Source organism: Mandrillus leucophaeus, unplaced genomic scaffold (assembly GCF_000951045.1).
Source record: "Mandrillus leucophaeus isolate KB7577 unplaced genomic scaffold, Mleu.le_1.0 Scaffold148, whole genome shotgun sequence".
NCBI classification, from domain to species: domain Eukaryota; kingdom Metazoa; phylum Chordata; class Mammalia; order Primates; family Cercopithecidae; genus Mandrillus; species Mandrillus leucophaeus.
In genome coordinates this window covers 5,132,738-5,159,108 of record NW_012101454.1, presented here as the reverse complement: position 1 = coordinate 5,159,108, position 26,371 = coordinate 5,132,738, and the positions used below count along the sequence as shown (strand labels likewise).

Genomic DNA, 26,371 nt, shown 5'->3' with positions numbered 1-26,371 from the left:
AGTTATATTCGTATACTGTATCCATTTTATACCTGAGACTTCAGCACCCTCAGATTTTAGTATCTGCAGAGGTCATGGAACCAATCCCCTATATACTGAGGGACAATTATACATGTATAGGCACCGCCTAGGGAATCCTATTTAAGTGATGATTAAGAGGTCCTCAGCTTTTTCGCAAACACTTTTTTCCTTGGTATTGTAAAGTGTATATTTGTTATAAAATATATCATGCCAATATTATTCATTCTTTGGAAATAGAGTGATATGGTTTGGCTATGTTCCCACCCAAATCTCATCTTGAATTCCCACATGTTGTGGGAGGAGGCAGGGCTTTCCCGTGCTGCTCTCATGATAGTGAATAAGTCTCATGAGATCTGATGGTTTTAAAAATGGGAGTTTCCCTACACAAGCTCTCTCTCTTTGCCTGCTGCCATCCATGTAAGACGTGGCTTGCTCCTCCTTGCCTTCCACCATGATTGTGAGGCCTTCCCAACTTAACTTTCAGTTAAGAACTGAAAGTCCTTAAACCTCTTCCTTTTGTAAATTGCCCAGTCTCAGGTAGGTCTTTATCAGCAGCATGAAAATGGACGAATACATATGGATTTAAAGTTTCTGTAAAAATGTAAATGCTATCTGAGAAGAGTTACACTTTAACCTGTCAATATAATTGACTATCTCACTGTAGTGATGGGTAGGCCCTGAGAGGATGGAACACAAGATATTAATGGAAAAGTTTTCCTGTAGGAAGATTACACTTCCTCCCACTTCCTACCCACTCTATTCCCATCCCTAATATATTGACAGGTGGCCTTAGGGGTCAAGAATATAAAAACTGAAAGGAGAGATACAGACCTGAATGGAAAGGGTGCCAAAGGAAAACTTACATCTCTGTTACATAATGCTACCCATGACCACCCCTCTATATAGGCCTACTTTATTTATTCTACAAAAAAACAAAAAAAACAAAAAAACAGTTAACTGATAAACAGCACGGGTGGACTAGCTATCCTGGTGAAAAATCAAGAGCCATTTTTCTCTTCACCAATTGATGTGAAAGAAATGACAAATGGTGGTAAGTGAATGGCTAACGCACAGGATCAGTTTAACAGGATGAAATTTACCTAAGTTGACAGTTGATCTACTCAGGCACTCAAACATTTCTCAAGTGCTTGTAACTTGTGAGTTAGTACTAGATAGTAGAGATTCGAAATGATAATGATAGTGTCCTATCTTCAAAAATCTCCCAAACTTCTACTGGTGATTGTCATGTAAATAAACCATGGGAAAACACTGTGAAGTATGTGGTACCACAAGTGTATACGAAAGCTGAAGTAGGATAGCAGAATTCATTCTAAGGATGATGAAGAGTGGTTACAGAAAGTCTCACACAGGGAATGTTACCTAAACAGGATTTTCCAGGATGATAGGATTTTGCTATGGAGATAAAAAAGGATATGCATTCCAGTCAAAGGCAACAATGAACAAAACCTGATGATATGAATGTTTGATGTATGACGAATATTTGTTATTGCTGTAGCACTGAGCACTGACGAAGAAGTAAAAGAAGGGGTATTTAATTTGAACACAGATCAGGGAGGGTGCTGTATGCCATGCTAATCAGTGTGGACTTTATCTGATGAGTAGTTACTGAAGGTGAGCCAGGGGTCAGACTTGGAAGATTTGGAATGGAGGGAGGCTAGAGGAAGGAATATCACCTGAAAAGCCTTAGTAATAATCCAGATGACAAAGGATGAGGACATGCAAGTTATAAGTGGTTCCTCTCTGGTTCTGTGGAGCGGAGGGCAAGGTGGGAGGTTGGGGAGGGAAAGGAAAGGAAGGTTAAAAATCATTCAGCTCATGGTAATGTTTGTTTTTTGGAATAGTCACTTTTTACCCACTTCCCCTCAACATTGTTTACAAGGCACCCAGGAAATGCACGTTCTCTATGAATTCACTCTTTCAAAGTTTTTCGTCTGGGATTACACTGCTAGGGATTTAACAGTAAATGAACCCAGAATAAAGAGAGGTGAGAAGGAGAAGCTGAAGCTTTTTGCTGTATGCATCTTCTTAGCTTTAAAAATCAATATTATCACTTTGTAAGAAAGCATTTTTCACCTAAAGGGAATGGAGAGGGGATGCATTAGATTTGTTATATTGAAATCTGTCTTTAAATCATCTTTAATACCATCTTTAGACATATTATTGTGAAAATTATCTAGAAATATATACACTAATAAGGTTTTTAAAAATAAAAAAGAAAGCATTTTCTCTTTTCTTAAAAATGAAAAGTAGGCAAGATGTGAATAGAGTCTGCCCAATGCCCAATTCCTATCTCCCAAAAAACATGTGGACAAATGAGAAAGCATACTTGAGGCACTTTGGGCTTAAAAAAAAATTGGGGAAACAGAGTGCAGGAAGGCCAAGCATCACATTTGCCAGACTTGGGAGTTCTTTGAGTTAGTAAGAAAGTTGAGTCATGGTGGGGGTTGCCGGATTAAATATAGATAACTTTTTTTGGTCTAAGTATAATCCAAATATTGCACAGGACAAACATACTAAAAAATTATTTGTTGTTTATCTGAAACACAAATTTAACTGGGCATCTAGTAATTGTATTTGCTAAATCTGGCAATCATAGTTAAGGGAAAAAACTAGCTGAATTAGTGATCTATTTATCTTCTCGGGGGTGACATGTTGGCTTCCTTTATGTAATAAGGAGTGTTATTAACTACATATTAGGGGATTATGAAGCACAACAATATAAAAGTGTGAGCTTAAATGACTAATAAATTATAAAAACTTTCCTAATAACACTGGGATCTCATCTTTTAAATACTGTGCTCTGTATAAAACATCAAGGGAGGAGCACTCCTAATTAATAAAACAGAATATTAACACCTTAAAGAAAGAATAAATGATGTTCATTGACACGTTATTAGTACTATAACCTCACAGACAAGGATTCTGAAAAGCAAACAGCCCACAAAAATATAGAGGCATGAAAATTTTTCTAAACACATGTCACCAAAAAAAATTTATTGTTAACAAAGCATACTTTCATTATAAATGACAGAGAGGACAACCAAAAAAAAGTTTTTCATCTTCACAGAGGTCTTACTAATATGTCTTCAACCGATTGCTAGAAACAGAGGATGACAGGGGCATCTTTGGAATCCAAGCAAGGTAGAAAGCCCAACTGTTCAAATCTAGGAATTTTTCTGTATTTACACTAAAGCATTATGGCTATTTCTTATGCACTTTAAGCTTACTTTTATTACTTCCAGAACCCTTTTCTCATTGTGGCACAGATCTAAACTAAGAGCTACTTACAGGGTGGATGGATACCAAGTAGTCTGTGTGCTGGTGGGATATAGACCTCCACCTTGCATGCATATCAGCTGAAGAAAAAGAGCCCTTATTAATCAAATTTAAAAAGCGCTCTCTCATTTCATGCTAATTGTATGGTCCTTTGCATGATATACAAAAGATTGCCCAAGATGAAACACATGAAAAAGAAAACGATCAGGCTCGGGGTTTTTTTTTTTTTTTTTTTGGAATAAGATTAACTTATTACCTTTTCAGGGAAAGTAGATGACTAATTCAAATATTACACTTATCTTCACAGACTGACCTTACAGATTTCATTATTATCAGCAACTGCCTCTCTCTTCCTCATACAGTGTGACTTCATTGTACTATTCTCAGTGCGCCCAAACCCTTTAAGTTGGTGTCAAACAATACATACATTAAAAATTTTAAATAAAGTACACAGAGATTTGTATCCAAGTTTTTCACAGGTAAATTGCTAAAACCCGCTGGAAAAGAGAGGCTATTAATAAAGGCTTGCTTCCCAGTTCCTACAATATGTAGTTTTTACTTTGGCTGATATATAAAAGCACATCAAAAACTCATTTTTGTTTACTAATAAGTAATAATAATGTAATATTACAGTAATATGTAATAATAAGGGATAGACTATTACTTAAGGGTTGTAAATAAGATGGTAAACCATGATAATTTATGACATAATTTATGGGACAGAGTAAACTATGAATTGGGTCTCTTTAAACCAATTTAGATTTATGTTACCATAACATCAACTGAATACTAACAACCACATAAAAGCCATCAGGGGAAGAGGCAGAAAGGAGAGAAACAGTAGGTACAGTTCACTCATTTGTCAGAACAACCGCAAAGCGGTACTTAGCCTTCCATATCTATCGATTGCTATTAGTCAACTGAATCAGGACTGGCAATTTCAAAGAACAGCTGCTTCAACCTGGAGCCCTTGAAGAGACCAAAGAATAATTGGGCTTCTCAGATTTCCAAAGAATTAACTGTTCTGAAGTTAAAAACCAAATCATACAAGCTTTTAATATCTGATATTTACTGTACATATTAAGAATTTTTAAATCTATTAGAGTGGCATTGTCCAATAAATCGGTGAGGCAAAACACATATAATTATAAATTTTATGACAGCCACATTAAGAAAGTTAAACAGGTGAAATTAACTTTAATAATCTTTTTTAAATCCAATATATCAAAAACATTATCATGGCAACATGTAACTAATATAAAATATTCAGATATTTTACAATATTTTTTTTCATACCAAGTCTTTGAATCCCAGCATGCATTTTACATTTGAATACAGACTAGTCACATTTCAAATGCTCAAGAGCCACAAGTGGCAAGTGGTGACTGCATTAGGCAGTGTGGTTAAAATTTCACAAAATGGGGGGTGGGAGAAAAGCTTTATTTTAATTACTACCTAATGTTTTCCTGCCAGTCAGATCTCAAGCCACTAGTGAAGTTACTTGTTCTTTTGTGTTCATGAACGCAGTAAGCTACAAAATACCAGAAAGCTATACCACTAAAAACAGGGATTGAATCCTAACAAAGTCAGGCTTAATTTTCATTAATAACAAGTACTTATATATTAAACTACTGTTTTCCTGGTTACTTTTCAGATTCTGCAACAAACTTCAGGAGTTTCAGTTTTTCTCTGAGGATCTAATTATCAGCCAAATCACCCAACATTCAGTGAAATATGCACATCTTTACTATTTGCTAAATATTTGAATAAAATAATATTTCAAAGTAATAAACTATGCAATTCCTAAATCCAAACTGGCTTATGACTAATTGGTAGGAATTGTAGATTTTCCTCATGAAAAGAGTTTGAAAAAATCAAGAAAAGAATAACTAAAAGCAAATGAGTACCAAAATACACTAAATTCCAGGCTAACAAGCTCTTTGGCCCTTATGAAACTACAAAAGACAGCTTAAAGGCTTGCATGCTAAACTGAGACCTGACAGGCCATTTTGAGGAGCTGAAGCATAGATGATCATTAGTAAAACGTAAGTGACAGAAAGGTGCCAGTATTCAATCCTCAAATCTGAATATTCAAAATTTAAAACACATAATATTTTAAAATAAATGAATGTTACTTCGTTTTTTGTTTCTCATTTATTTTTAGAAAATTTTAATTTCAAGCTTGAATTCTGAATTGACTGATACTGCCAGGCAATATATTTGGAAACCAAAAAGTCAGTGGAATTATAAATGCTATAATAAATACCTAAAAAGATCTTGAGATATAAGCTGAGTATTCATCTTAATCACTTATAATGAGATTAGGTAATTCAGTTAAATATGTCAGAAAATGAAACATTCTCATATTACTGTGCTTTAGTCTATAATTTATCTATAATTTAATCAATAATGCTCATAATATATCTTCCTCAGATCTCATACTCTCCTGTATCACCATCTTTCTGCATTAGTAACTCCTTAACCCTTAACTGAATTGAGGAAAAGCAGTGGTTAAAACTGATTCATTTGGTTAATTAATGTTTAGCCCTGTGATGCCCTAAAATTTGCCTGAGTGACAATTACCTCTAAAAGACATAGTTACAGCCTTCAATCCCAAAGTTCAGTCATGGTCAATTGTTTTGCTTGATCTTGATATAATGAGTCTTAGAAGTATAACACAATTTTTTTCAACCACAAGTCTTTGGTAGAGTAATAACCCATACATTTTCAGACATGGAGAACAGAGTTTAACAGAGCCTTATCCAAAAATAGGTGTATAAGAAATATTTGGTGAAATAAATGGGATGGTCTGCTATTTCAACAATGTACCTGGATGAGAAGTTAGAGAACTGTATTAATAATTTATTAACCAAGCTGAACAGGTTTTAGTTAGGCAATGATAAAAATGCAAATACAAAGTTACTCATCAGATATTTTTGTGACAAAAAAAACCTTTTATCAGGATGTGAAGCCATTTTTCTTTCAGAGCAAAACTAAAACTATTTTTGTTGAAAGCAGAAAACACTGGTTTTGATTCTCCATGTCAACAGGCATGGAAAAAACAAGTAATATACACATAGCTTTATCTAACTAAAAATGGCCCTCGTCTTTCAGATGTGATTCAGTGGCCCTTTTGCATATGTGTGATTTCTGCAGGCTCCCAGCATGTGCATAGCATACCTAAAGAGACCCTGCAGAAATCACACTTATGCAGCTCTCAAGAATTTTATATTCTTCTAGTAATTACCTACAACTTATCAGATATAGCATAATAGAAACAACTGTTGAATGTTATTTGATACATCAAAAATCGGTGCTTAAAATTTTGAGAAGTAGTAATATATTCATGGTTTGAAGAAAATATTCAGATGCTTGTCATTTACTTATTTTGTCAAATTCTTAATTTTTGTGCAAGAAGGTCCTGTACTATGGAGGTAAAAAACATACACAAAAATACCCTTAGGAATCATTGCTTAAAAATAAGGGGAAAGGAGCAGGTATGGTGGTTCATGCCTGTAATCCCAGCACTTTCGAAGGCTGAGGTGGGTGGATCACCTGGGGTCAGGAGTTCGAGACCGGCTTAGCCAACATGGCAAAACCCCGTCTCTACTAAAAATACAAAAATTAGCTGGGTGTGGTGGCATGCACCTGTAATCCCAGCTACTCAGGAGGCTGAGGTAGGAGAATCACTTGGACTTGGGAGGTGGAGGTTGCAGAGAGCAGACATTGTGCTACGGCATTCCAGCCTGGTCAACAGAGCAAGGCTCTATCTCAAAAAAAAAAAAAAAAAAAAAAAAGAAAGAGGAAAAAACCTGGGCAACATGGCAAAACCCTGTCTCTATAAAAAATACAAAAATTAGCATGTTTTCTTTATCCAGCCTTTCATTGATGGGCATGGAGGTTGATTCCATGTCTTTGCTATTGTGAATAGTGCTACAATGAACATATGTGTACATGTGTCTTTAAAACGAATGATTTATATTCCTTTGGGTATATACAGTAAAGGTATTGCTGGGTCAAATGGTATTTCTGTCTTTAGGTCTTTGAGGAATCAGCACTGTCTTCCACAATGGGTGAACTAATTCACACTCCCACCAACAGAATATAAGCATTCTCTTTTCTCCCCAACCTTGCCAGCATCTGTTATTTTTTTACTTTTTATTAATAGCTATTCTGACTGATGTGAGATGGTATCTCATTGTGGTTTTGATTTGCATTTCACTAACGATCAGCGATATTGAGCTTTTTTTCATATGATTGTTGGACTTCTTTTGCAAAGTGTCTGTGTGTATGTCTTCTTTTGCAAAGTGTCTGTTCATGTGGTACACATACACCATGAAATACTATGTAGCCATAAAAAGGAATAAGACCATATCCTTTGCACGGATATGGATGGAGCTGGAGGCCTTTATCCTTAGCAAACTAATGCAGGAGCAGAAAACCAAATACAGCACGTTCTCACTTAGAAGTGGGCGTTAAAATGATGAGAACACATAGACACATAGAGGGGAACATCTGGGTCCTATCTGAGGGTGGAAAGTGGGAGGAGGGAGAGAAGCAAAAAAAATAACTAAGTACTACTAGGCTTAATACCTGGGTGAAAAAATCTGTACGGCATTTACCTATGTAACAAACGTGCACATTCTGTGCATGTACCTCTGAATCAGAAAGTTAAAAAAAAAAAAATTAGCTGAGCCTGGTGTCGCATGCCTATAGTCCCAGTGACTCGAGAGGCTGAGATGAGAAGATCACCTGAGCCCAGGAGGTGCAGGTTGCAGTGAGCTGACATCATGCCACTGCACTCCAGCATGGGTGACAGAGTGAGACCTCGTCTCAAAAAAAGGGGGTGGGGGGAACATTTTGAAACATATAAAAAGTACCATTGAAAATGTGTCTTTAGTCAGGAATGGATACAAAAACACATACAGAAAAGAAAATCCAAACACAGTTGAGATACAGAAAAGAAAATCCAAAATACAACTAAGCTTTGAGGAAAGTCATAATACATAACAAATACAAAATCAATGTGGCAGGCTAAATTGGACAAGAAAGGCAAGAGTCACTTTAGGATTTGAGAATTAGAATCATCATTCAGTTGGTATAACAGGAATTATTAAACATAACCTGAAAAACTAACAGAAACTGTTAAGAACCTGGTGAGAATAATTCGCTTCAGAGAGATGAAGTAATGTTTCAATTATATTCCCATTACTCTAGTACTGAAAGGTAAGGAGGTTATCCAAAGTTACAGCTTTTCATGGTTAAGAGTAATACTTAGATAACAAGTTCTTCTGTCTTTTGTCTAATCTGACTGTTCCTGCACACATCAAACATTAAATATTTATTGAGTGGCTGATGCATGCCATGCACAGGGAACAATGACAAGTCAACCCGAATCCCCACTTCATGGCACTCCTGGTCGCATGTACAAGGTATTAAGGGACCACAGGGGAAACTAAATGGCATTGAAGATGAAAGATATTTGAGCAGGGGTTTGAAGGATGAACAGGAATTTGCTCAGTGAACACAAGAGTTACGGGATAAAGTTCTTCAGAGAAGTGACAGAAATTGCACAAAACTCCAAGAGAAAGGAATATACCCAAGACATGGTAAGAAACTCTGTATGGTGACACAGAACAGACCTAAATGTTTACACAGAAGGGCAGGACCAGATCATGAAGGACCATGTATACACGGTGGACAAAAGTTACTGGATTTTATCCTACAGGCAGCTGAAGAGCCTCTGATGCCATCAAGTAAGGCAACTACATGATCAGATTTGTGGGTGAATGGATTGAATGAAGGTAGGACTGGACATTAAGGGCTATTACAAAAACTCTTTGTAATAATCCATGTGAAAGATAAGGCCAGAACCATTGTACTTGCAGTGGGGAGGTAGAGGAAAGCACAGCTAAGCAAGGTAGCCAGAGGAGGTAGAAACAAAGTGACTTGGTGATCAATTGGATTGAGAATGAAAGAGGAAGAAGTCAAGGATAATTCCCAGGCTTCTGACTTGAGAAGATACACCTCCATGCCAAGTCATTCTATCAGCTTTCCTTTTGGACTTTGGCTCACTCAGATTGGTCACTGCTGCTTTGCCACATTCTCTTTATCCCAAAGAATGTCCTTGAATGCTACTGACACTGGTGGCAGATATCCCAAGGCAGTCATTCCCACCTCCGAGTGGTGGTGATAAGACAGAAGCATCACTTCTTCCTCTCCCAGCCTCATCTCTACAGCCTTCAGCAACTAACAGCAGCAATCTTTTATAGAACACGCAGCTCTGCACACAAATCATTGAAGTCAATATATAATTATTGTGGACTTCACAGGAGAAGGCTCTATGGAAAAGAGAAGCAAAGTGAAGCAGCAGGTTTCTGCAGCGTTATTTATATGGTGGAGACAGGGAAACGACATGATGCAAAGCATAAGTTTTGTGGTTAGTCAGGTGCAAGTCTGAATTCCAGTTCCATTAGTGTTACTGTTTTTTTGTGAACTTGGGAAATGGGTACTGTTGAGCCTTGGTTTCCTCCTCTATAAGATATATAGATAACATTGCCTACCTCATCTGTAAAAGTTAATGAGTTAATACATGTAAAGGTCCTACCAGCATTGCGCTTAGCTTATTCAATATTTTTTTAAATTAATGTTCTTCTTTATTTCTTGTCCCACTATGACTACTCAAAGACTTCCTGCCCCCAAACAGAATCCAGTCACCACTAATGAATGCTTCTATTTGTCCTCTGGCCCCCACTGATATCTATTGTTGGACAAATGAAGCTTCTAAAAGCAAAATAGGTTGATACCTATGTCAGAGACCTCTTATAGTCTACCCAATATTCATCCTTCCTTTCGTCTTTAATAGAATCCTGACTTTGCTAGGGGTAGCAAAGTACCAAGCTAAAGTAGGCTCCTTCTCAGGTTTCCTTGCCACTAGGGGTGGCCATATGTTACAATATGGCCAGTCAAACTCTGTTAGAGATTTTTTGAAAAGTTTCTGGATTCAGATACTTTTACTTTCCCTTTGCTGTTTTCCTCCTTCCTGCTTCCTGGAAAAGGGATATGATGGCTGGAGCGGCAATAGCTATCTTGCAACTATGAGGAACTATTGAACTTTGGCCTTAACATTCCTGAGCTGCTGAATCAACACTTTAACTACCTTCTGTGAGACTTCTTGTCATATGGGAAAAATTAAGCCCCAAATTAAACCACTGCCTTTTACTGTAACTCTCAATTGAGCATAATTCCTAAATGATTTAATCAATTCTACTCTACTCTGGCATGATTTTTAAGGCATTAACCATAATTTCCTTCCAATCTAAAAAGAAACTAACAGTTATTGAGTATCTAGTATACATCAGATACTGTGTATATAGACATACAAATAAGTATTACATATTGACTCACCAAATTCTTTTAGTAACCCTGCACAATAAGTGGTAAAGCCAGGATCTGAGCTATAAGTCTGTCTGATACAGTTCACATTCTTACAGCTATCCACACTACAGCAAGGGTTATGAAAATTTGCTACTATGGGGAACCATTACTCCCAAGACAATCTTTCTCTCGAAGTTAGAAAAGCACTTGTCCTACATCCTCTATACTGATATCCAAAATCCAACTAGCAAACCATCTAAAAAGCATATCTAGAGATTGAAAGTGTATGCAGAAGGGAGACCATGAAGTGGCTGATGTGACAAGCAGTGAGAGTTGCAAGTGCCTGCGGTACACCCTGCCCAAAAGCAGCTTGGCAAGGTTGATGACCTGGAAAGGAGGTTCCTTTCACCTGCACCTTCAAATCAATAAGGACCCCGAAGAAATCACATTACGCTGGAGGTAAGTGTGTAGCTGACTGCCAGACTCCACCTGAGGCCTGGGAGAGGCAGGTTAAGGAAGGTACCCAATGTCACACACATTCTCGCAGTCAAACCCCTATGTATGATTTTATCAGAGACTTTTGAAAGAGGAGCAGAAGATGATTAAAACGAGAGGTTATGTATATCACTTACAACCTATTAAAATAAAAAGTACACTCTAAATATAAATATATTTTGTATAAGTATTACATAAATATACTTACATATAGGAATATGTTTTAACCCTTTCCTCTACAAAATGAATCTGATGCAACTAACAAGACTCACAATAAATTTTAAAATTATGTCCAGGAAAAATATAGAACAGAAGCATCAGGTAAGAGGAAAATAAAGTATGCAGATGCATATCTCATAAGGTCTTAAATAGTTACTAAAACTGAACTGTAAATTTAGGTCTGAGTTTCACCTTTGCCAATGGAAAATGGAAAATAAAAAGTTAGACACAAAATTTACAATTGCCATGAGAAAAAGAGACTATTACCGCCTCAGAAAAACAAAATATTTTGTTAGTATAAAAGCAATATGACAGTGGCTCACATCTGTAATCCCAGGACTTCAGGAGGCTGAGGCAGGCAGAGCACGAGGTCAAGAAATCGAGACGATCTTGGCCGACATGGTGAAACCCCATCTCTACCAAAAATACAAAAAAAAATTAGCTGGGCTTGGTGGTGGGTGCCTGTAGTCTCAGCTACTTGGGAGGCTGAAGGAGGAGAATGGCTTGAACCTAGGAGGCAGAGGTTGCAGTGAGCTGAGATCACACCACTGCACTCCAGCCTGGCAACAGAGTAAGACTCCATCTTAAAAAAAAAAAAAAAATGTAGTATGAAATTAGAATACCTATGTGGGACTTCATATGGGAAACTACGTAACGTAGTAGACAATGCCTTAGTAACACCTCCCATGATAAATATCACAGTATATTCCACACAAGTTTCTCACTAAGTTATTCAATCAAACTGAACAACAGTACAAGGAAGGCAATCTGTGCAGGACTAAGGCAATGAGGTAGAAATATACAGCTCTCCAATGGGTTGGTCTGAGCTAGTCATAAATGCCAGAATATCTTGATGAACAAATAAACAGCATGTTCTTCGAACTATTTTCCAAGAGAAACCATCTTAAAAAGTAGAGTTATACAACCATTTACCGACTTTTCAGCTAAAAAGTTCTGAGAAAGTTTTCATATGCTTTTTATTAGTATAAATGGTACTTCAATATACTATCACTATGCTCTTATGTGTAGCATGCACCAATCTTTTCTCCTTCTGCAAGTGGCATAAAAAGGCAGAAAAAGGGACTGGGCATGGTCACTCATGCCTGTAATCCCAGCACTTTGGGAGGCCGAGGTGGGCGGATCACGAGGTCAAGAGTTCGAGACCAGCCTGGCCAATATGGTGAAACCCTATCTTTACCAAGAAATACAAAAATTAGCTACGCGTGGTGGCGCATGCCTGTAGTCCCAGCTACCTGGGAGGTTGAGGCAGGAGAATCACTTGAACTCAGGAGGCGGAGGTTGCAGTGAGCCAAGATCGCATCACTGCACTCCAGCTTGGGCGACACAGTGAGACTCTGCCTCAAAAAATAAAAAAAGGCAGAAAAAAATGTGGATTGCTGTTACTTTAAAAACAATTATAGCTTTTAGCTTTCATATTAGGAGGTTCTAATACATATATCTTTCTATTACATAACTAGTATCAGAGAAAGTTTATAAATTCACACCCATAATAATTTCTTAACTAATTTAAAAGGTGATGTGTGAAAGGTACTTTCCAAAGAGTATAACATCCCCAAAGTAGTTATCACATAGCCTTGTACGGACGAAAATTAATCTCAATTCTTGAATAGGGTAGAAAGAACACAGATGCTCATTAAAAACAAAGAAACCTGGCACACAGTAAGGAATGGGGCTGGCTACGCCTGGAGAGAAATGTAAAATCTATGTAAATTTTACTAAGCTTAACTAAAGTATAATTTTTTTTCTAGGTATTCATGCTGGTGCACTGATGTAGGGATGTTCACAAAAAGAATCCTCAGTAGGTACAAAGCGGAATATTCAGATAACGTCAGTTAGACCAGGTACATACCTGCATGTTACTTTTCCACTGCCTAAAGATTCAGATGAAATTTATCCTTCAAGAACGAATCTCTAGTGATGGGAAGACATCATAAAAATGGCTGCCCTTTAACTTAAACTTTCTATAGTCTCAAGAAGTTACAATGGTAATATAAACCAAAGGAGGACAAAATAAGGACCATTTGCTACTAATTAAAAAACAGAGAATTTGGAAAAAAAAAAAAAAAAAAAGATGGCTGTGTGAAATAGGGAACAGTTGTTCTCCCAACATGGACCTCTCACCCTGCTGATTTTATGGTTTTTAAAGCTATAAAAGTAGAAACTGGAAACAATGACAACAAGGTGACTACCAAAGTATAAACAGAGTATTATATATGGTTTTTTAAATAAGAATATCTGAGTTGAAGACAGAAAACTGGATTTGGTAAACAAAAAGCTAGCATTTGCACATTTTGATTCCTCCTTCTAAATATATACAATTAACACACGTGTACCTCCACGAACCTACAGTAACAATGTTCCAGTTCTTTGATTCGAATTGCAATCAATTGTGATCAATCAACAGATGTGTTGGGCACTTAAAGTTACATAACTTTAACAAACAAAGATTGCTAGAGTTAAATAAATATCATTGTGGTCATTTTAAGCTACCTAACTTCATCAAGCAGAGCTACAAAAGCAGCAGGTTAGCGGGTTTCTGGCAGGGAATAATTGGTGCTGAGCAACAGACTGTGTACATGAGCAGAAACATTGCATAAAACTCACATTACTGGCTTACCCACACCATATGTGCAGTTTGGATGGAAACAGGGTTGCTCTCATACACCTCACATGGTTTGGCCTCACTGGCTAGGGTGAATGAACATTATGTTTCAGTGTGCTAGTTAACCCCAATGCAAGCCAGAAGAAAGCACCAGAATTATGACTTTTCAGTTACAATTTTTCCAGCTAAAGTGAAGTTAGGATACAGACATAGTGGTAACAAAAATGTACAAATTTGAAGTTATAAAAAAGACCTTCACAAACTTTGAGAAGCAGGCTGTAAGTTTATCTTGGCAGTGTTTTGGGTAAACAATCTATGCTAATCTTACTGTAAAATAAGTCAAGATTATAGACTAGAAGAAATAACAAGGTGGGCATTTTTAATTGTTCTCCACCAAATTTATCATTTCCCAAGACAAACACGCCTGGCAAGAGCAAGAATCTTTGAAGTAATTTTTGCAGCCTGACAATTTACCTGCAAGGACCATGGAACTTTCCCCACCCAACAGGCTATAAAGCTTGATTAATCAATGCCTAAAATCTCTTCATTAAGCAGCAGATTCCCATCTTCCTTTCTCCCCTATCAAAGCATTATTTTAAAGGTTGGCATTTTGTGGCAAAACCCCAATTCACTTTTCAATGAGGTAAACAGCCATGACTTCCGGGCAGGGAGGGCGCTCAACATTGCATCTAATTCACTGACTTCATGGACTAAGAATTGAAGTTGAAGAAATCTTAGCAACATATCCTAAATCATACTTAGTGAGCAAAGGAGTCCAACAAAAGTGCACTTTCAATTTTGTGATATGACACAGCAATTCAGATGAAAATAAAGTTTGGAGAAATGCATTCTACAAAATCTTCTTACCAAAAGGTATGCTGCATAAGAGGATAAACACGTCAAAGAATTAAATTTACCTGTTCAAATGACACAGTGCAAGAATCTAACTATGCTTCATATCCCAAAGAAATCAGAAATTAGAAAGGGTTTTATATTAGGAAAAACAAAGAATGAACAAAAATCCTGGCAATTCTTTGATAAAATTATGTTCTCATCAACTAATTATCATAAAGCTAGAAATTCATATCTTTAAATTAGGAGTCTCAGCATCACAGATAAAAAGAAAGAAGTGAGATGTTTAGACAAATATATGTCCAAGCCAGTAATCCATACACTTTTGTGGGGGAAAATAGGCCTTTATAAGTGATTCAATGACACTGACAGGTTGATTAATGAGAAAAGTTTGGGTCATGTGATTTCCAAAGAGCCAGGAAGAACAACGTCCCAAATCACCTCACTCTTCTCCCTGCTGGAAAGGTCCCTGGGTGTCAGGGGACAGATGTTTTGACAAATCATGATCAGATGTAGTGCTCAGTGATCAACTAATTAAGAAACCTTAAACCTAAATGAGTCAAGGGAGGAAAGTGCCAACATATCGCTTTCATGATCATTCTCAATAGAGCGACTGTTTCACCGTTTTACTATCGTACAAAATATTTCTTCTATTAAGCAAAAACTAAGACTGAGTGAATACGTTGTTTCCTCATCACCAACATTACTATCATTTAAAATATAAGATACATTCATTATAGACAAATTGGAAGATCTGAACACTGGAAAGAATGATTTAACCTATATAGCTATCATCCCAAATGTAATTACTCTTACTGTTTTTATGCATTACATCATCTTTTTCTGCATAGGTTTTATATAGCAGCAATCATACTGTGTATACAATTTTGTATACTTCATTTTAACTAAAATTATAAAACTAAGTACTATATCTGTATATTTTATTGAAAACTCATCATCAGTGTCATTTATAAAAACTGAAAAATATTGCACTGACTGAATATGCCATCTTTTTTGAGCATAAAACTTGTGGATTTAAAAGATTATTTTCTCAGAACAGAATCCTAAAAGTGGAATTGCTGTCAAAGTATATTAACATCTTTATGGCTCTTAATGCCAAAATGCCTTCCAAAAGTGGTTGTACCAATTTAAACTGCCTTCGATAGCAATATCCATTATATTTGTATTTGGACTATGAAGATCTTGTGAGAGTAAAGAGTTTCATAATCATCTTTGTACCCCCGATGCTTTAAATTAATATATGTATTATATACCATGTTGTGCTAAAAAAGTCTTAAAACTGAAATCCTGGCATCCTCCAGAAGAATTGTTGCTATATTTGAAATTGTTCTTGAAAATCTCCCCCTCCAGTCTCCTTTTTTCTACACTTTGAGCCCCCAATTCCTTTCTACACAAACCCCAGTTTTTAATACAGTAATCTTATTCCATTCTTTAAGGAATAGTAACCAAAGTCTGTATCACATGGGATTCACAAAGCTCAAGGATATTTTCATTCATTTCAATAACTATCTGAAATAAAAGCAACAAGGAAACGGGTCCCTACAGAATCTGAAGGCTACTATAGCTCTATGAAAGATATAATGGATATATGAAAACATATCAGAAGAAAAGTGAACACATTTTATTAAAATGTGAATCTCATACCTTTTTCAGAAAATCAAATTTTAGGCTGAGGGAAAGGAGTGGGTAGGGAAAGGGAAGATGTTGATCAAAGGGGACAAAGTTTCAGTAAGACAGGAAGAATAAGCTTTAGTAATCTAATGCACAGAATGGCAACTTTAATAAATAATAATACACTGTATACTCAAAATTGCTAAAAGAGATTTTAAATGTCTTTACCACAAAAAAAGATAAGCATGTAACGTGATAGATTTATTAATTAGCCTGATTTAATCATTTCACCTTGTAAGCATGTATCAAAACATCACACTGTACCCCATAAATATATGCAATTATCACTTGTCCATTAAAAATGAGTTTTAAAAAGGATTGAACAAAAGAATCAACTTTTCCCTAAATTACTGAACTATGAATTCTATAATGCAGCTTCATATACAATGCAGCTTCCATACCTAGCTCAAAAGAACTCAAGCTTTTGTTTACAACTGTACAATATATTCCAAAGTGACCACGGTGTACTAAATTGAGAAGTGCATTTGAAATTACCTGAATAAACAAAGTCCCTTAAATCCTTCCTTTACCTACTAGAAATATCATGCCCCTAACAATTTTAGCAAAACAGTTTTTATTGTTATTGCTACTACCTTAATTACTATTTTCGCAACTCTATTAAATTTGCTAGTACAAATTGGCCATAAGATTGTTTTATCTCTTCATTAAGAAATTTATATTAAATATGCAATAAGTTACTTTGGCTAACAGAAGTTGGGGGGAGATGTTAGTGCCAGTTTCTTAATATAAATAATTTTAGTGTCTTCTGTCAGTATAACCACAGGAGCATCTCAGTACCACCAGCTGATAATAATCTTTATAAATCCTACTTTGCAGCTCTACCATCTGTTAGTTATTATTTTATATGTGTCTCCATATGCATATGTGAATTCATTATCACTCAAGACAAATACACAAATGGAATTATGGTTTTGTGGGGAGCATTTTATTGGCTTGTTTTTGTATTTTATTATCTTTAAGCCACTAAGTAAATAAAAATAAGTAAATAAAAATATTCCTCAGTCTTTGAGATCAAAAATAAGTTCAAATTTTTAAAAAACTGCAGTTACAAATACAAGAAATTTAAGTTCAACCAACACTTAAAATAAACAACCTAAAAATATCAGCTAAAACTAGATTAAAATTCAGTCACCAAAATTAGACATTGTTATATTAAAAACTAAAACTAACACATTCTCAACTCCCAAAATACACCTAAAAGCCAAAAAGAACAGGTCTGCTGGTAAATTATTAGCTAATATGGTTCCAGTTTTCACAATATAAAACACTTTCCAAGACTATAAATTTAAAAAGAATGACTACTTGCTTAAATGTAACGTTTATTCTCTTAAGAGATGAGTCATAATGGCAAAAACTCAAAACTGGGCCCTACAGGTTTATCTCCCTGAGCTGTAAGTTACAGGCTCCAAGACTAGTAGAACACAGTACAAGTAGATGCAACATCATTACAACTCACTATCAAAATTTACCCAGAAGGGCAAGAAGGAAAAAAGAACGAAAAGGATGTGGCTAATCCTTTAATTGGATAATTAGTTCGAATCGTAACTCTTCCCTCGAATATTAGAGTCGAATGATATTAATTTTAATAAGCCCAAACATAGATTTATACACGTTCACTCTCTCCATACCAAAAACATGGTGAATTTTGTTAAAAGTTACAAATGACTCTTGAAACACAGAGTAATGCAAAACTTAGTAAAAATCACATTTTGATGATTAGATAGTTTAGTGACATGTCTCCTAAAGTTACCCTATTTCAGGTGATAATATCTTAGGATGATACATAGAAAACTATGATGTAGATGCAGTATTTATTAATTTATTATTGAGAGAAATCCCAAACTACCTAAAGAGGGAGAGTGAAGAAGAGACAAACAGTATTTCAGGAAGTACTGAAAACTTAGAATTTTTCTGGAGTGAATGCTGTATTATCATCACTTTCATGAACTGCAAAGTCCCTCAAATTACTTATTACAAATACACTGTTTTCCATAGACAATCATTTGTCTAAATGTGCTAAAATATCCCATAATCTAACTCTGTAAAAACTAACCTATTTGATGCCCAAACCAGATCTTACTTTTTAAATTCTATTCCATCTAAGTGTTAGAATTCCCATAATGTTGAGAGATGTACTTGAATAGAGAACACAGTTTTAAAATATACTTGGGCTGTGAAGTGTAATGAAAAATATCACAGACACTTAACAAATATTTTAACTGTCATTAAAATTACAGTGTAGCATAGGCCAGGCTACATTCATTTTTTAACCCCTTATTACCGGTTATTGAGATTCATGTGTGTAAAGCAATTTCACATTAGGATTTGCTTCTGTATTTCTAAAATGTTCTTAATGAAGAATTTCATTTCCCAGGAACTTCTTAATCATAAAAAATTAATCATATAAATAGACAAAATTATTCATAGTTCAAAGCTCATCTAATGCATGATGCCTTTTTTGACTCCCCCGGACAATATCCTTCTTCCATCGAAATCTCATAGCTACCTTTGTAGTTATGAAGCAGAAGGAACTTATTTTATTTCACTTTACAGTATAGTGATTTGTTAAATTTTCCATGAATAGATTGAGAATTCCTGCATCAATAAGTCAGAGTCACTGAGTCTTACATATCTTTGTATCCTCCCTACCCTCATGTCTAACACAATCCCTTGAAACTAAGAGGCAATCTATATGTTTATCTGAACTTGCCAAAATAAACTTCTTTTGGTATACTAAAAAGCCACCTTCTCCAAAGGGTTCTTAGAAAAGTGAGTTATAGTTTGGCAACTACAAATGTTATTTTTAAGCTTTATGGAATCCATGCTAATTTACTAATTATGTTCTCATTATAGAGAGTATTTCAACATTGCTTATATAGTCATTAAAAATTAAAATAATTAGAATCTTTCCAGTTAGCACAATAGTTTGATTTCTTAATCAGATGTATATATATGTATTTAAAACTAACTGAAGGTATTAAACTTTTCCCTGCTAATGTAGTAAGAGTGCCAAAAATAATGTAAATTAACAGATTTTTTAATGGGTAACTCCAAAGAAATGCAAGAAAAAATTTTTGTGTGTGAGAAAAGATATAACTGTGTGTTTATCATGTAAAGTAGAAAACAGAATTTAATAAATATAAGTGGATTATTTATTTTTGATTTATCTATCCAGAAATCATTGACAGGGCATTTATGTTACATCACATATGTCTAACAGTGTGATAGTTGCTGAGGTCATAAAGCTAATTAAGCTATAGCCCCCGCCTTTCAAAAACCTGCACTATAGTGAACTCATAAAAAACAATATAAGCATTAAGAGGACATTAGGGTTGTCTCTGGCTGGGGGAGCAGAGAAAAGGGTTCACAAAGAAAGTGACATTAGAACAGGGTTCAAGGTTTAAGCTTCATTGTGCAGGTTTCAAGGGATTTTAGGGAGGAGCACGGAAGTAAATAAAAAACCCGCTGTTCTTTTTTAGAAAGATATTTGGGGAAGAAACTGCTCATCTAACAATAGTCTAGTGAACAGATGAGGACCTAGTTGGTGTAGGAGAAACTGCATTTGGAAGGTATTTGGTAGGCAGAAACATTAGGACTTGGTTATAGATTTAATGAGGGGGTGAGAAGAAGGAGCCAAAATGACATTTAGGCCTTTAACCTGGCAGATGGACAAAGATATTAAATAAAATCTAAATGATCAGTTAGCAAGTATTTATTGGGTAACTTTTGTGTACCAGACACTATTCTAGACATACAATGTCTGTTTTCATTCTAGTCAGGAGAAGCAGATAGCAAATGAATAATCCGAGATAGTGATAAGTGTGATGAAGAAAATAAGACAGAGTTATGTGACAGTGACTGGGGGGAGGGACACATTAGCTGAGGTAGTCATGAAAAGTGACACTTGAATGATAAGGAGGAAGCCAAGTGAAGCTCTGGTTAAAAAAAGGACTAGCAAATACAAAGCCTGAGATAGGAAAGGTCTTAACATCATCTAGAGACAGAACAGCAGGCGCAGGCGGCTGGTGGATGGGGATGGGAATGGGGAGAAAAATGAGATTAGAGAGAGTATGGAGTTCCTTGTGGCCCACTGCAAGGAGCTTAGCATTTATTCTAGTTACAGTAGATAGTCAGAGCTTTTAAGCCAAGGAGTGATGTGATCTGACATATTTCTGTCTGTTATGTGGAGAATGGGCTGAAGGAGAAAGAATGGGGGCCTGGTAAAAGGGGTGGCTTAGACTGTTCTAACAGTGATGACGTTGAGAAGCAGTCACATTCCGGATATAGAGGGCAAGATGGCAGGACGTGCTGATAGACTGGATGTGCAGTGTGAGGGAAAGAGAGGAGCCAAGGGTACCTAAGGGGGTTTGGTTCTAAATCACTATACAGATAGAGGGTGGTGATATTAAACAGGGATGATTAAAACTTGGGCACAGAGAGGCTTCAGGGTGGTGGGGCCAGGTATCAATAGTTCTTCCATGGTTAAGGAAAGGCTGAACTGTGTAGAAATTTGTAAGTGAAATGTTACATAGGCAGCTGGGTATAGAGTCTAGAACTCAGGGGAGAGGTCTAGGTAGAGACATGTTCTAGGAGTCATCAACTTCTACACAGAATTTAAATCTAGGAGGCTGGATAAGACTCATTTTTACTATATCAAGCAAGTGTATGAAGGGTAGAGAGTGTTCAGCAGTGTTTTCACTTTTTGTTTTGTTTTGTTTTGTTTTTTTGAGATGAAGTCTGGCTCTGTCGCCCAGGCTGGAGTGCAGTGGCGCGATCTCAGCTCACTGCAACCCCCGCCTCCCGGGTTCAAGCAATTCTCGTGCATCAGCCTCCCAAGTAGCTGGGACTCTAGGCACAGGCCACCACACCCGGTTAATTTTTTGTATTTTTATTAGAGACAGGATTTCACCATGTTAGCCAGAATGGTCTCGATCTCCTGACCTCATGATCTGGCTGCCTCAGCCTCCCAAAGTGTTGGGATTACAGGTGTAAGCCACCGTGCCCGGCCTCGTTTTTGTATTTTAAAGGGGAGGAATAGCAAATCCCATGTTAGATGCTTACTGTCAAGGTAAATTACTATCTGGCTTTTCTGTGGCAAAACATATATAGTCTCTAAAAGTATTTTATTATTTTCCTCTTGCATTGCGATTTAACCCTGAGGTCTCATTTATAGTCTCCCACTCCACTTTTCTTTTTTCCTACCTTAGTGAGCTCTCTGATAGCAAACACTGTCCTCTCTTTGCTCAGCCGTTACTTGAATAGAAGACACTTTTGAAGTATCTGTTACTGCATGAGTATATACATCCAGCCTTAATGATTAACAATTGACTATATTAATAGAGAGACTAGAAAGTAGCACAATAATGAATTTGTTTCAAAGCTCTGTGGATTGTAACCTTAAAAGCATCTTTTCTTAAGAATTAGTCTTGGAATTCCTTCTATCAATGAATCAACTTTGAAAAATAGTCAAGTTCTGCAGACATTTCCAATGAATCACACAACTAAGTGCTATGGTCTGAATGCTTTGTGTCCCTCCAAAATGCATATGTTGAAACCTAATCTCCAAGGCAACTGTATTGGGGGTGGTAGGGGAGAGCCCGCATTAATGGGATTAGTGCCCTTATAAGGGGCTGAAGAAACTAGAGTTCTCCCTTTATCATGTGAGGACACAGCCAGAGTGCAAACCAAAGAAAACGGGCCCTCACCAGACACTAATCTGCCAGCACCTTGACCTTGGTCTTTCCAGCCTCCAGAACTAAAGAAATAAATTTCTGTTGTTCATAAGGTATCCAATTTATGGTATTTTGCTGTAGCAGCCCATATAAAAGAAGACAATAAGCAACTAAACTCAAGTAATCGTGGATGATTTTTGAACCATCCTGGTAGTTATTACCCAAATCCCAAACATATCAACTTTTATTTCCTATCAGAGATGCTACTTATGGTCAGCACTCACTACATGTTTCTGCTGCCCAGGCTGGCAGCCTTGAATTCCTGGGCTCAAGCAATTCTCCCACCTTAGTCTTTTGAGTAGCTGGGACTACAGGCATGTGCCACCATGCCCAGCTAATTTTTTAATTTTTTTGTAGAGATGAGTCTCTCAATGTTGCCCAGGCTGGTCTCAAAACTCCTAGCCTCAAGCAATCCTCTTTCCTTGGCCCCCCAAAGCACTGGGACCACAGGTATGGGCCACTATGCCCAGCCTCACCAACTGTATGCATAAATGAAAGAGATCAAGTTGCTTCAACATATAAGCTGGACATTTTTCTTTGTCCTTGTATCTTACTTTCACCATTATATATTCAGCTCCATGCACAGTATCTTGAGTGCAGTCAGTGTAATAAATACTTGTTGTATGCATAAGTGAAAGAATGAATGCACAGTTTCATGAGAAAGATGATTTTCTTCCTCCTCATGAATTTACTTCCTAGATCACATCTTTAAATAAGATGTTTTAAATAAGATGATTTTTCCTCGATTGTAAAATATTTGTTCATGGTGAAAAATATAAATATAAAAAATAAAAGTATCTCTTAAAAATATATTACTCTCTACTTATAACTCATGATTGTACTAACTTATTCATTTAACAAATCTTTTCAACTACCTACTGTGGGCTAGGCGTTAAGGAACCATGGTGAATCACACTGGCCAGGTCCCTGACCTCTCTCTAGTTGTATGCAGCAATACCCTCATGTGCTACAGCTAGAATACAGGCAGAGGTGTGTCACCATGTAGAAAGTTTCAAATTTCAAGATAATCCTTCCACCCTAGTACTTAACATTCCCCTTAAGTCTTAAAGATGATGATTTTGGTGATTAAATAATGTTAGTATATTTCTATATAGTATTCAAAAGTATCCTAACTACATTTTCATGCATACCCTTAGAAAGCAAATAGTTTTCTCATGTGAAAAAGAACAAATACCCTAGTTTTTCTACAGAATACTTTCAAGAAGTGTACTTTGATGCTGGAACTAGTAAGGCAATGGAGTTTTGAATTTTTTTTTTTTTTTTTTGAGACGGAGTCTTGCTCCGTCGCCAGGCCGGAGTGCAGTGGCACCATCTTCGCTCACTGCAACCTCCGCCTCCCAGGTTCAAGCGAGTCTCCTGCCTCAGCCTCCCGAGTAGCTGGGACGACAGGCACATGCCACCATGCCCAGCTAATTTTTGTATTTTTAGTAGAGACAGGGTTTCACCATGTTGGCCAGGATGGTCTCAATCTCTTGACCTGCCCGCCTCGGCCTCTCAAAGTGCTAGGATTACAGGCGTGAGCCACTGCGCCCGGCTGAATGGATTATTTTTAAGCCTTTCTCTACAAGTTTATGTACTGCCTATTTATTGAAATGTATTAGTAAATAATCACTCAATTAAAAATAGTTTAAATGTTTTAACTTAAGGACTTGATTTCTGTTTTGTTTTGTTTTTAACAGAAAGTTTTCATTTCCAGCACTTAAAAAGTTTAGCACTTGGGAAGGCACTCCCTGTACTGCTATCCACTGACTTTCAGCAGACCACTTGTTTCCCTGTATTCAGGCACCTACGGCATAGCAAGAGCAGAAGTTACTATTTATCCTCGGAGGCATATGTAATCATAGTGACTCCTTCAGTTTCACCGAAAAGGACTTACCCTATTTCACTTACCTCCGAAGATTGGCTGGCTTCTACGTCCGAAGTTTTGCCTCTTGCTGCCATTCTCTGCTCATTTGTTGTATCTCCTATGAAGTAAAATACATATAGATTTTTAAAACTTGACCATATTACTGAGGCCAAACTACCTGCTCTTTGTTTGAAGTATCTTTTGTTATTACATGTTTCGTATCATGGAAGAAACCACTATTTCCCTTGTTTCAAAGTACACATGCTAACTTTTTAAGAACAGTACTTATAAACAAGTCTCATATATCATTAATAAATACATATACACACAACCTAAATGTATCCTGTTTTATATAGATTTACTCTAGAAAAATCAAATAAATTCATATTTTATAAATCAAGTCATATTTCAAATAAACTTGGAAAGTTTATGACTTAAGGCAAATTATGTTGAAATAAAAAGTCTTTAGGATGTGGACAACTGTCCTCCAAGTTAGTTTTTCATAAGGCTTACTCTTTGTAAGCGTTTGTGTGTCTGTGGATTTGCTTTGAAGTAGATGTGTATGTTTATATGTAATAATTAACCAGATGACAGATAATCCTTACAGCAGGAAAGAATAATGAACAAATGCATAAACTAGCCTTCACTTAATACTTTGATTCCTAAGGCTAGTGCCTGGCTGGGTTACATTACTAAATGAAGTGGATGAGTAGGCTGGCTTGAAGGACATAGGATAGACACAGACACACTTGGGTAAGTATAAGCAGAATTTAATAACTGGCCCATTTTAATTTATTAATTATCACTAATGGTTTGTGATTAACACATGATAGACAGAGACTACCTATTAGCCTACTTCTTTGAAGCATAATCAGACGCTAATTTAGCAATTTGTAAATTGCTTTTTCTATAAAATTGGGCCATCTTAGGAATGTCCACAGCAGGGAAGATTACCAAAGAAATGGATGATGGCTTAGCTGACACTAATGGTTAGAAATTTGTTAATGTAAGGAAAAGTCATGAGTCTTGACTGGAGATAAAGTATGAAAATCTTGTCTAAGCTTAACTTCTCCATATGCAACACAAAAGTTTAGTTTACTAATGGCTATAGTCAAGGAAGAGTCTCATGAAAATTGTAAAGGATTAAATACAAGCCTGTTGATAAGAATGATACATTGGACTTTGGGGACTCAGGGGAAAGGGTTGGTGGCGGGGTGAGGGATAAAAGACTACACTTTGGGTATAGTGTACACTGCTCGGGTGATGGGTGCACCAAAATCTCGGAAATCACCACTAAAGAACTTATTCCTGTAACCAAACACCATCTGTTCCCCCAAAACCTATTGCAATTTTTTAAAAAGTGTGATTAAAGTAATAAAAAATATACAAGCCTGTTAAATTATAAAATCATGAAACAAGAATAAAATTGGTAGCTTATTTATTTAAGATAAATTAACCCGCAAAATGTTTACAATGCATATTCCACCCTATTACTTCGTTCTCTGTTTTGTGCAACATTATTACTGTTGGGCAGGGCCCAGCACACAATAGGTGTTCAATAAATATTAGTTGAATAATTAGTGAACTTCTCTTCGTAGTTCATGGTAAAACTGTGACAAGGCCAGGCGTGGTGGCTCACGTCTGTAATCCCACCACTTTGGGAGGCCAAGGTGGGTGGATCACTTGAGATCAGGAGATTGAGACCAGCCTGACCAACATGGTGAAACCCCGTCTCTACAAAATTACAAAATTAGCTGGGCGTGGTGGTGCATGCTTGTAATCCCAGCTACTCAGGAGGCTGGAGAATCGCTTGAACCCAGGAGGTGGAGGTTGCAGTGAGCCGACGTCGCGCCATTGCACTTCAGAACCTGGGCAACGACAGCGAAACTCCATCTCAGGAAAAAACAGTGACAAGATAAGACTTCATGATACATAATAAAAACTATATTTGAGCATACATGTTTGTAAAAACATATTTGTGAAGCAAAAGAAATCCCCCATCTCTGAAAGTGAGGGATAAGAGAACCTCCAATTTACATTGGAGAAACCAACGTATGAGGAGTTTGGTTTGCTTAGTTATAGGCATGAGACCACAGGAACCTGAGTGGCCAAAGTAATACACATGTCTGTACAACAAGGTCAAAGTTGTGTTTAACAATGCACATGCATGATGTT

The 26,371-nt window shown here is 36.5% G+C and overlaps 1 protein-coding gene across 4 annotated transcripts in view; it reads right to left on the bottom strand.

Moving 5' to 3' along the window:
- UMAD1 (UBAP1-MVB12-associated (UMA) domain containing 1) overlaps positions 1–26,371 on the bottom strand; it is a 255,146-nt gene that overhangs the window by 53,505 nt on the left and 175,270 nt on the right. For all 4 annotated transcript variants that reach the window (XM_011974725.1, XM_011974726.1, XM_011974727.1 and 1 more), the window contains one exon: positions 24,241–24,314. In XM_011974725.1, coding sequence (XP_011830115.1) covers positions 24,241–24,314 — 74 coding nt within the window. The remainder of the gene's footprint in view (positions 1–24,240; positions 24,315–26,371) is intronic.